Source organism: Chiloscyllium plagiosum, chromosome 24 (assembly GCF_004010195.1).
Source record: "Chiloscyllium plagiosum isolate BGI_BamShark_2017 chromosome 24, ASM401019v2, whole genome shotgun sequence".
NCBI lineage: Eukaryota > Metazoa > Chordata > Chondrichthyes > Orectolobiformes > Hemiscylliidae > Chiloscyllium > Chiloscyllium plagiosum.
In genome coordinates, this window is record NC_057733.1 from 46,497,185 (window position 1) to 46,509,205 (window position 12,021).

At 42.2% G+C, this 12,021-nt stretch overlaps 1 protein-coding gene across 1 annotated transcript in view; it reads right to left on the reverse strand.

Annotated features, from left to right (window-relative positions):
- The window catches only part of notum1a (notum, palmitoleoyl-protein carboxylesterase a), a 41,420-nt gene that overhangs the window by 27,586 nt on the left and 1,813 nt on the right, over positions 1–12,021 (reverse strand). The window contains exons 2-5 of the mRNA XM_043714985.1: positions 10,534–10,586; positions 7,245–7,340; positions 5,649–5,709; positions 3,090–3,148 (exon numbers count right to left, since the gene is read on the reverse strand). Coding sequence (XP_043570920.1) covers positions 3,090–3,148; positions 5,649–5,709; positions 7,245–7,340; positions 10,534–10,586 — 269 coding nt within the window. The remainder of the gene's footprint in view (positions 1–3,089; positions 3,149–5,648; positions 5,710–7,244; positions 7,341–10,533; positions 10,587–12,021) is intronic.

Genomic DNA, 12,021 nt, shown 5'->3' on the forward strand with positions numbered 1-12,021 from the left:
ATCACCCTCACCTTATCACCCTCACCTTAACCTCCTTCCACCTATCGCATTTCCAACCCCCCTCCCCCAAGTCCCTCCTCCCTACCTTTTATCTTAGCCGGCTTGGCACACCTTCCTCATTCCTGAAGAAGGGCTCATACCAGAAACGTTGATTCTCCTGCTCCTTGGATGCTGCCTGACCTGCTGCGCTTTTCCAGCAACACATTTTCAGCACCACCACCTTCTCAAGAACAACTAAGGGTGGGCAATAAATGCTGACCAGCCAGCAACACCCATGTCCCACAAGTGATTAATATGAAAACATTCAAGCACACCAACCTTTAAGAAAGGTCATTAGATAGCAATGGTGATCAAGAGTTACAGCACTTTATCGACTGAGGTAAAGCTGGATAAACTATATTTAATGTTTACTTTTAAAAATTGAAGAGTTTTAGTATAGTGAATGGGGAGAGTGTATTTAAAGCATTTTTGAGAAGGTTTGTAGCTCAGGTTGATGCTAAGTATGTAAGTTAGCTTGCTGAGCCTGAAGGTTTGTTTTCAGACATTTTGTCACCAACTGCCCACCAAAGGACCCGACCCACTATTACTAGTTTCTATACGTACAGACAAAGAAGGACACCACTTTGACTGGAACAACAGTGGGGGCGGCACGGTGGCTCAGTGGTTAGCACCAGGGTCCCAGGTTCGATTCCAGCCTCAGGTGACTGTCTGTGTGGAGTTTGCACATTCTCCCCGTGTCTGCGTGGGTTTCCTCCCACAGTCCAAAGATGTGCAGGTCAGGTGAATTGGCGATGCTAAATTGCCCATAGTGTTAGGTGCATTAGTCAGAGGGAAATGGGTCTGGGTGGGTTACTCTTTGGAGGATCGGTGTGGACTGGTTGGGCCAAAGGGCCTGTTTCCACACTGTAGGGAATCTAATCTAATCATCCCCTTCCACCAAAAAAACATCTGAGGACAGGCGAAACAAAGACACACACGAGAATTCTTAGAGGCATGGCATTCTGACCAGAACTCATGATTCGGAGATGCCGGTGTTGGACTGGGGTGTACAAAGTTAAAAATCACACAACACCAGGTTATAGTCCAACAGGTTTAATTGGAAGCACACTAGCTTTCGGAGCGATGCTCTTTCATCAGGTGACAATCACCTGATGAAGGAGCGTTGCTCCAAAAGCTAGTGTGCTTCCAATTAAACCTGTTGAACTATAACCTGGTGTTGTGTGATTTTTAACGTAACCAGAACTCCATTAATTAAACACTTCTATTTAGATCCTATCTACCTTACCTTGAAAAAAATCGGAAATGGTATCATCCGCCTTAAGAAACCTAGACCTATAAATCGTGAGATGGGACATACCACCAGCGCTTCACCAGAGACTCTCACTGATGATGTTCCCTAGTATGACAATGAAATATCTGAAAACAAACCTTCAAGCTTAGCGAGCTAACTTACATACCTAAAGCTTAAAAATGTGTTGCTGGAAAAGCGCAGCAGGTAAAGGAGAAAAGGAACCCTCCAACCACAAGTGATGAATGCAGATTTCTCCAGCTTTCTCATTTCCCCTCCCCCCACCTTTTCTCAGTCCCAACCCTCGGACTCAGCACCGCCTTCTTGACCTGCAATCTTCTTCCTGACCTCTCCACCCCCACCCCCACTCCGGCCTATCACCCTCACCTTAATCTCCTTCCACCTATCGTATTCCCAACGCCCCTCCCCCAAGTCCCTCCTCCCTACCTTTTATCTTAGCCTGCTTGGCACACCCTCCTCATTCCTGAAGAAGGGCTTATGTTCCCTGGATGCTGCCTGACCTGCTGCGCTTTTCCAGCAACACATTTTTAAGCTCTGATCTCCAGCATCTGCAGTCCTCACTTTCTCCTAACTTACATACCTAGTCTAGTTAAAACTGAAATAAAACTGAGAAAAGTTTAAGAAAACTTTATTTACAAAGAAAGATGTTTTACCAAAGGGAGTTATTAAGACAAAGGCCATTGCACCTTTAAAAGGGAAGGAGTGAATATAAATTTGAAGCAGGGAAAGAGCAAAGTGGCTGAGGAAGACAGCGGGGCAATGGGATTAATCATAGATTGCTCTAACAAAATACCTGTGCAAGTCTGACAAATGTTTTAGTACAAGTGACACTGGGAAAAGTAACAGTTGTTAGCCAGAAAGTGATGGCAACCAGGTAACCTTCAGGTCACTTCAGACGGCATTTCTACTGACCTGTTCAGATAAGAACTGTAGGTTTCTTTTCTTAAATGGCATTAGAAAACCAGTCAGGTCTTTATGGCAATACCGACTTCTGGTCACTGGTACCGCTGCCATCCTTCTTATTTAAATGGTTAGATTGTTTACTTTTGACTGTAAGCTTGTTTGGTTCAATTAGCTAAATTCACAGATCCTCCAATATCACATCAAAATGGTCATTCATCTCAGTGACCATTGGTAAGCTACTGGACTTCAGAGGCATAATAAGTGAATCAGATTCTGCCCCAATGCATGCACGCTTTCAAATTCTGGTAACTCAACAACAATCAAGTGTTGGAACTTTAGTTACAGACACTATGGTGATCTGTAATGTCCATGTCACTGTCCTGGACATAGTCAGTCAACTGAATTCAACTATCAGACTAGGACCTTCCACATGTGTATAACTTAATAGAACATAGAACATAGAAGAATACAGCGCAGTACAGGCTCTTTGGCCCTCGATGTTGTGCCGATCCAAGCCCACCTAACCTACACTAGCCCACTATCCTCCATATGCCTATCCAATGCCTGTTTAAATGCCCATAAAGAGGGAGAGTCCACCACTGCTACTGGCAGGGCATTCCATGAACTCACGACTCGCTGAGTAAAGAATCTACCCCTAACATCTGTCCTATACCTACCACCCCTTAATTTAAAGCTATGCCCCTCGTAATAGCTGACTCCATACGTGGAAAAAGGTTCTCACGGTCAACCCTATCTAAACCCCTAATCATCTTAGTGTCGTCACTCCAAGTAATGAACTTATTCATTTGGCAAACCTACATAAATTTGATAGAGATACATTCTGCTTAAAACAACATAGAACCAAACCAGAACATACTTTTCTCAGATTTCTGGGATGCTCCACTCCAGACGTCACTTGAGCAATAAGGAATAAAACTGAAAGAGGAAAAAATGTGCAATTAATCAATGTGCCAGATATTATTATTTGAGTAGAAATATAATTCTAAGTGTCACACAGAATTACACAAGTTTCTTCTGGATGGGAGAAATTGGAAAAGACTTTCTCACGCCTATTATAATCCAACAACGCCAGTCCTGGATTTGCCAATAGATTTCGAGGGCATCACAGGGAACCAGGCCTCAGGCCCTTCACAACAGGGAGGGAGCCATTCACCCTGGTCTCTTAAACTTCCTAAAGGCTCAGAGGTAGGTCTGTGTGAGATCAAGGAGGATGTCAGCACTGTCTTCAAGATGATGTGTGGTGAATAGGATCGAATGACTGTGGCAGAAAAATAACCTGCAAATCAGGGGGAATGGTGCAGGAGATTATAACTCCCAGCCTGTACTTATGCTATATATATAATACACAGTGCAGTTTGACAAATGCACAGGAGTTACTGGAATGATTACATGGCATACTTTTGTGTGTTGCCTACCTTTTTGCAGATAGTTCTAGTTAGAATAAACTAAAATTATCTCAATCCCAACGTAAGGATCATAACATCAGTAAAAGAACAAGCACATTCATTACTCAGTTCCCTAGATGGGACTAGTGAAGTCAGTGCTGATACATGTAATGTGGTTCTATGCAATTATTTAACTTCCCCAGATTTAACATAACCATGTTGTTCAAAATTTTCCTCATGTTCTTCCTTTACGCACAGCATCACCCAGAGGTGCAAATACTTGATGGGATATGAAAAAGCCCCAAATAGCCATCCTTTCTATGTGCCTATCCAGTCAGTGTTGAAAATGTGTTGCTGGAAAAGCGCAGCAGGTCAGGCAGCATCCAGGGAACAGGAGAATCGACGTTTCGGGCATAAGCCCTTCTTCAGGAATTCTTCAGGAATGTGTTGCGCTTTTCCAGCAACACATTTTCAGCTCTGATCTCCAGCATCTGCAGACCTCACTTTCTCCTATCCAGTCAGTGTGCCAAGCTGACTTACTACAGTGGTAATTGTATGTTGCAGTTCACTCATGGAGCCCAGGTTGCAGTGACTTTTATAAACATGTTGTAGTCCAGGGCTATGGATTGTGATGGTGGAGGTTCCAGTGTTATTCCTGTCATGTAGTTGACCAGGAATTTTCCTGCTCTGACCGCCTGCCATTGGCATGTATTGGAAGGGTTTATAGGTTCATAATCAATCTGCTTATAAATGCAGCTTCCTTGGCCATTGAATCCTGGGGTGATGCACAAATCCAGAACGTTTTCCTCATGGCAGAGATGCCACCATTGCCCCAGGAGATGTTTCAAATTTGACAATGAACTCCAGCTTATCCAAAGCCATTGTTCGCTTGGGAAAGGCTAAACAGTAATTACAAGCAGGAATGCCATTTCATATTTTCCCTCTTGATCCAACAGTACTTCAGTCACTTGTATTCACTCCTCCCCTAACTTTGACTGATTGATTGATCCAGCATTGGAGATATCAAGACTCCTGCAGTTTGTATAATTTTTCATGCATCCATGGGATGTTAGCTTTGCTGGTACTCTTGGGAAACAGCTGAAAAATGTGTTGCTGGAAAAGTGCAGCTGGTCAGGCAGCATCCAGGGAGCAGGCGAATCGACATTTCGGGCATAAGCCCTTCTTCAGGAATGAACCACTCTTGGGAAACACTCAGGAAGCTTGACACCATCCAAGACAAATCAGCCCACTTGATTAGCATTCCATTCACCACCTTCAGGTCAGTCCATCCACCATTGACACATGGTCTGAGCATTGTGTACCATTCACAAGGTGCACTACAGCAACTCCCCAAAACCTCTTCAACATCGCCTTCCAATCTCTACTGACTCGAAGGACAAGGGCAGCAGATACATGGGAGCATCACCACTTACCTGCAAGTTCCCCTCCCAGCCACACACTTTCCTGATTTGGAACTATCCTGTTTTTCCTTCATGATTACTGAGCCAAATTCCTGAACCCACCTACCTAGCAGCACTGTGAGAATGTCTGCCCTCCATGGACCACAGCAGTCCAAGAAAAGAGCTAACCACCATTTTCTCAAGGACAATTAGGGATGGGGAATAAAAGCTGGCCCAGCCAACAAACTCTGCTTTGCCCCATGAAAGACTGTGGTGAGTCAGCTTCTTGAACCACTGTAGATTGTATGGTGTAAGTTCTCCCACTGTCGTGATATATATGGAAGTCCAGAGGTTTGACCTAACAAGGAACAATGATATATTTCCAAGTCAGGAGGGTGGTGTGTGACTTGAAGGAGAATTTGATGGTTGTGATCTTCCCATTCAGTTGTTGTTCTTGACCATGTAGATGGTTGAGGGCATGGGTTTAGACATTCAATCTTAAACCAGGTGTCGCATTTTTATGAGCCGTCAAGTGAATTAGTTTAATATTTTCTATTATTATGTTTCATATTCAGACATCATAACTTTTCCAAATTTGGTTCCTAATTGTTTGAGTTGACCAAAACTTACACCATATTAGCGTTCCACCAGTAAGGATTTTCTTCTGGCTGAGGAGACAGGATTCCAGTACCTGATGAAAGAAAAGCCCCAGAAACATCAGGTCTATGAGCTTAATGTGAATTTGAACACACATTTCTTTTAAATTTCATGGAATATTTTGAGGGAAACCAGGATTATGACTTGTCAGAGATATAAAGGATCCACAGTCAATTTTGTTGCACATTGAGAGTACATACTGGATAGTTACTTCAATAGTTGGAGAATTAGGGTTGGGATTCCTAGTATGTAAAATGATTATGGAATGTGGAGCAAGCATTAGAATAATCATTTACAGCTAAATTATAGGAATTTCAGTTACAAATGAATAGTTAATCTGCAAATGTTCATGGGAAATCATTCAATTTTTATAGTATCTCTCAGTGAAATTGCCAATTAAGTCAATCTGCGTTAAATTATGGATAGCTTTCTGTGGTGGTCTCTAGCCATTAGAAATCAGGCTGACTGATTCGTGGACATTGCTAAACCCTTATTGTTAATGTTCAAAATACACGGAAGTGGCAGGCAACTCCACCCTGTGAAGGTCCAAACCACACGGGAACCTTCAATCACAGGAACAAGCAATCAGAAAAATCATCTTCATATTGCCCAGAAGAATCATACCAGATTCCAAACATTAACTCTATTTCTTTCTCCATGGATTCTGCCAGACCTGCTGAACTTCTCCAGCACTTTGTACTTGTTTTGAGTATCTAGCATCACTGTGTTGTGCTTTAATTTGTTGCTAACCCATGCCTGTTGTCTTATGCCAGTTTAAATACTGTGGTGTCTAGGAACTTAATGCCTTTTGTGCTTTATCGTGCTTTATTATTTTGAACTTTATTGTGCTTTGTTGCTTTAAGTTTAATGGAGAGGTGATGATTATTGAGAAATGTGATGAGTTCATCTAATCCTGCTCCTGTGCAAGTCCAGTTACCCCGTATGCTAACTATGGAAAGTCATGTTATTTTGTCTGTCATCAGTGGAGAAGGAGCCTGTGAAAACTGAAAAAAGTCACCCTGAAAATCACAAAGTGACCCTCCAAGAAAATTTCAAGAGCAGTCCTTGGAAAAAGAAAAATGACTTTTCTTTTAATCCCATCTCATTGGCACATTAGCCAGACAGATATAATATGGGAGGGCAGAGTGGAGGAAAAGAAATGAATGATTAGTTCTTTATCCCATCCAAGTCCCAAAGCAGTCTGCCTGAAATGTATACAATAACAACAGATTGCATTTATATAGTGTCCTTAACATCTATAGCATTAGATGTTAACATTGTGAGAATTCCAAAGGTGCTTCAGTGGAGCATCTAAATACATGACATGATTTTGGGCATTTTTCAAAAAGATTACAGGAGTACAGTGATGTAGTCTATGAACTGCCAATATCTTAGCAAATAGCAAATGACTATGGTATACTTCTGCAGGACTTTGGTGACATCACCCACTGAATGCCCAGATCTAATGACTTTGGAAATGATTATTCTAATGCTTTATTCGACTGAAATGTTTTCTCTCTGTTGCGTGAACAATAGCGCAGCGTCCAAACCATAATTTCCAATACCAACCTGTTTTACTTCGAGGCCAGTTGGTGGAGCTCATTAACCGGCGCATGGTGTCATATCGCGTGTCACAATTCTCTTTGCTGAAACAGTACCAGCCCCCTGGGAGAACAGAGGCAAACAGCACATTCAAGATTGAATAGGACAGTCAGCATGAGACATCTATGGATTAGAAACATACCAATTCTGCACTCCAGAAATATGAATAGTCTATAAATACTGTAGATGTCCATGAATAAGAACTAACAAATCCTTCAGTATCAAAAAAAAGAAAAGGCAGATTAATCGCTTAGTTTAAACATTTGATTGGGACTAGGACTGGAAGACAAGTCAGACATTTACTCATGAACAAAAAGTGGATGGGGAAGGTCAGGAAGAGGAGGAATGGCCCAGTAAGGTTTTGTTTAGAATACTGTTGAGTGAAGTGTGATGATCATCTCAATGAGGCAACTAAAAGACATCAAAGCATCAGGGCATCTGAAAAGGCCTAGTTGGAGGTGAAATAGAAAATTGGAATAAATGAAAAATACCTGCGGAAAATCTGGGAGAAAATTTTTAAAACATGAGCCATTTGTAAGCACACGCAAATGACAAAGCAGAACAACACCTTGGGAGCAAATTCCCAAACAAGCCACCAAGAGAGAGGATGCCCCTGCATATCTCAATACATATGGGTCAGACACTAGCTGGTGCATTATAAAACCTCTGACAGCCAGTTGGTGAAGGAGGAGACCAGAAGTCAATCTTCCTAGAGCTGTAGATTTTATTCACAAAGTGAAACATTATAAATGTATAGCTCTGAAATCTACAACTCGCTACCAGTGTCAAACCAATGGTTCCAAATTCTCTCCTCAAAGTGGCACAAAATTAATACAATAAATGTAATATATTGAGCTAATTATAAGTTCACTGGCAAATTTTACAAAAACATGCCAAAATAAATAAACTTTAAAACTCTAAATTAACAATGACAATAGATGAGTTAAAATATCCCCAGTACCAAATCTGAAAATACTAATGTTTTATTAATGCCCCTGATATGCAGTGCTTTCTGACATTGGACAAGATCCAAGCAATTTTAATTCAATTAAACCCCATTCACTTAGGGTTAAAATCAGGCCTGCTATCTCTGTAAATTGCTCCTCTCAATTACAGAAACTACTTCTAGCATTAGACGTTTTGAGGAGTGGGGGTTATGGGTACACAAAGTAAGTTGTATTTATCGCCAATCACTGGTCATGCGAAGGACACAAAGAATCAAACTGGAGTCACATAGAGGCCAGACCAGATGGGGCTGCAGGTCGCCTTTTTGAAGAAACTTAAAGTAGTTGAATGTTTACAGCAAGCTAAAAGCTTTCATGGTAATTTTCTGATGCTAGAAAATTACCAAATTTATTACATTCCATTTCACATCTAAATACCCACATCCATGTTTCCATTCCCCATATTATTGCAAAAACATAGCAGGAAACTTTTGCAGAGCCCAGATTGCTTTGACATCATACCAAAGCATTTTTGTTGCTCTTAACTTTACCTCATCAAACTATTTCCACCAGTGTCACTAATAGTGATAGACTCATGGAGGGACTGTGTGAGATGTGGTTTATGCTGAGGTGAATGCTTAATGTTGCAATGGAATCAATAGTAGACCTAAGTATTCCTGGGTTATTCAGGGGCAGATGGACTAGATTCACATTGAATTAGAAATTCACAAAATAGAAAGCTAGGAAGGAGTTTGAAGGGTTCAACTTAAATTGTACCATACACTCAAAAGGATTTGTACTCTCTCCATCAAATCGCTATCATTCAGTATCCAGCTAAAAATGGACAAGTGCACTTTTCCAAATTATTCCCTTGAATAATTCATAATTGACCAGAAGGATAATGGAAGAAAACTGGAATGAGGAGATTTGATTTTAACTTACAGCAAAAACTTACATTTATATAGCAACTATACAAAATAAAGCAATCAGAAACATTTTAAAAGACATTTGGATAAGTTCATGAATAGGAACGATTTGGAGGGATATGAACCAAATGCAGGCAGGTGGGATTAGTTTAGTTTGGGAACGTGGTCTGCATAGACTAGTTGGACCGAAGGGTCTGTTTCGTGCTGTATCGCTTTATGACAGTATCCCTGGGAGCAGCAATGTCAGCACTTGCAGACCTCACAATGAACTGGATCATAACCTCAACCATTCCTTATTGTTCTATTTTATTATGAAGTAATTGTGAGGGTTGTATTTTGCTGACTGGAAGAGGAAGAAAATCTTTAGTTCATTGTATTTTTTACACGATGGTTAAATCGCTATACCTTTTCAGGGAAGAAATCTGAACTAGGGTCCTTGATAGACAACGTTTAAATAAAATACTATTACTAAAATGAGTACTGGATGGATTTTATAATTTGTGTTTCCGATTATATCAAATCATTCTAGCAATATTAATCTTCAAATTAATCTTCATTTCTCTCTGATATAAAATTCTCCTTTGCCATGATAGTTTTAGAGTCTGGATGGGCGGCACAGTGGCTCAGTGGTTAGCACTGCTGCCTCACAGTCCCAGGGACCCAACTTCGATTCCAGCCTTGGGCAACTGTCTGTGTGGAGTTTGCACATTCTCCCCGTGTCTGCGTGGGTTTCCTCCGGGTGCTCCGGTTTCCTCCCACAGTCCAAAGATGTGCAGGTTAGGTGAATTGGTTGTGCTAAATTGCCCAGAGTGTTAGGTGCATTAGTCAGAGGGAAATGGGTCTGGGTGGGTTACTCTTCAGAGGTGTAGACTTGTTGGTCCGAAGGGCCTGTTTCCACACTCTAGGGGATCTAATCTAATCACAAGAGTTGGTGACGGGACACAGCAGAGGGTAGGGAGCTGAGTGGTTAGATTCATCCCCTGAAGAAAGGGACAGCTGCAAGGGAAACCCCTCCAGGTGCTGGAAAGCTGAAGCACAAGGGAACCGGAATTTGGAAGAGAGGGAGTAACATCCTTTCAGAAACACCAGGGATGTTCCATGTTAGTGTTCCTGAGATCTCCCGTGGTTTCCGAGCAGGTTGCTGTTCTCACGCGCATTTCTGCGGGATCTCAGTCATTACCAACGCCAATAGATAAAGTGAAATTCGGGAAAAAAATTATTTTGACTAAACGTCGTCAGATGTCAGTGCTGTAATTTCTAAAAAGTAGTATTATGTCAGCGACTGACTTCACAACATCCCTCTGCCTAGCAGTGCTTTGGGACGGCCTGGGGATGGGGAAAACGCTATAGAAATCTATCCACCTGCATTCAAAGCCCCAAACTCACCTTCTAAAAAGATTAACCAGCGCCTACTGCCTTTCGACTCTTTCATGTAATACCTGTGAAAGTAATGGTAAATCAGTGAAAGCAACATACAGAGAGCTCACTTTGTGCTTAAAAAAAACTATTCGGAAGCCTCAGAAATACTAAGCTGGAATGTTGCAAACAAAACTGTCATTGGCTGGACAAGGAAAAACGCTGAAGATCCCAGCGAGTCAGGCAGCAGCCATGGAGAGAGAGAGAGAGAGCCGAGAGGACTCTCCATCAGAACTGACCTGAAGAAAATCCAGATTTCGAGTTTTCTGCGTTGGGAATCTGGTGGTTTTTTTTTCGCGAAACTCCTCGCCCACTGCGGAGGGGGGGGGGGGGGTGGATGTTAGCTGACAGAGATGGAGCCCGGGGTAGGGAGTCACTGCCCTGCCCTGTTAACCATTGCTCAGAGAGCAGCCCCTCCACCTCCCCCGAAGCGCTAACTCTTGTCGAAACTGGAGAAGGGAATGTGTCCCCGCTGTGGCAGAGTAACGAAGGTCACCGGAATTTTGGGACGCTGTTAACACTCCGATAGAACGGGCGGGGGTGAATTTATAAAACCGGTAGCACCCTGTCGCTGGAAGCTGAGAGTCTCTCACACCGCGATTTGAGAAGTTAGGGATCCCCCTAATGAACCAAATACTGGATTGTTTGATGCTCTGTAATGCGGAGCCTCTGCATCTCAATGTTTGTTACCTGTTGAACTCTCAAATTCGCCTTTTATTTAAAATATATATCGAAAACCAACACAATCAATTCCAAAAAAACCCGACATTGCTCTGAATTTTGTCACTTTAAATATTATTCTCACATTCAAAATGACTGAAGACATGCAAAGATCTAGGAACTGCGCCCCACCCCCCTCGGCTTAGGTGATAAAGAAAAAAATCTCATTTAATGCGCCGCTTCTGTTAATTCCTCACCGTCATGTGGGTCTTAAAGAGAGAAAGGGGGCTGTTATCTTCTCTTTCTGTTGTTTTTCCGAATTCTGATTTGAACTAAGAGTTTGTGGGACTGTGTGTGAAATTGATCAGGATGTGAGTTTTACACAGGGAGGGGGTGAAACTGATCAGGATGTGAGTTTTACACAGACACGGGGAGGGGGTGAAACTGATCAGGATGTGAGTTTTACACAGGGAGAGGTGAAACTGATCAGGATGTGGGTTTTACACGGACACGGGGAGGGGGTGAAACTGATCAGGATTTGAGTTTTACACAGGGAGAGGTGAAACTGATCAGGATGTGAGTTTGACACAAGGAGGGGGTGAAACTGATCAGGATGTGAGTTTGACACAGGGAGGGGGTGAAACTGATCGGGATATGAGTTTTAAACAGGGAGAGGGTGAAATTGATCAGGATGTGAGTTTTACACAGGGAGGGAGTGAAATTAATCAGGATGTGAGTTTGACACAGGGGGTGGGTGAAACAGATCAGGATATGAGTTTTACACAGGGAGGGGGTGAA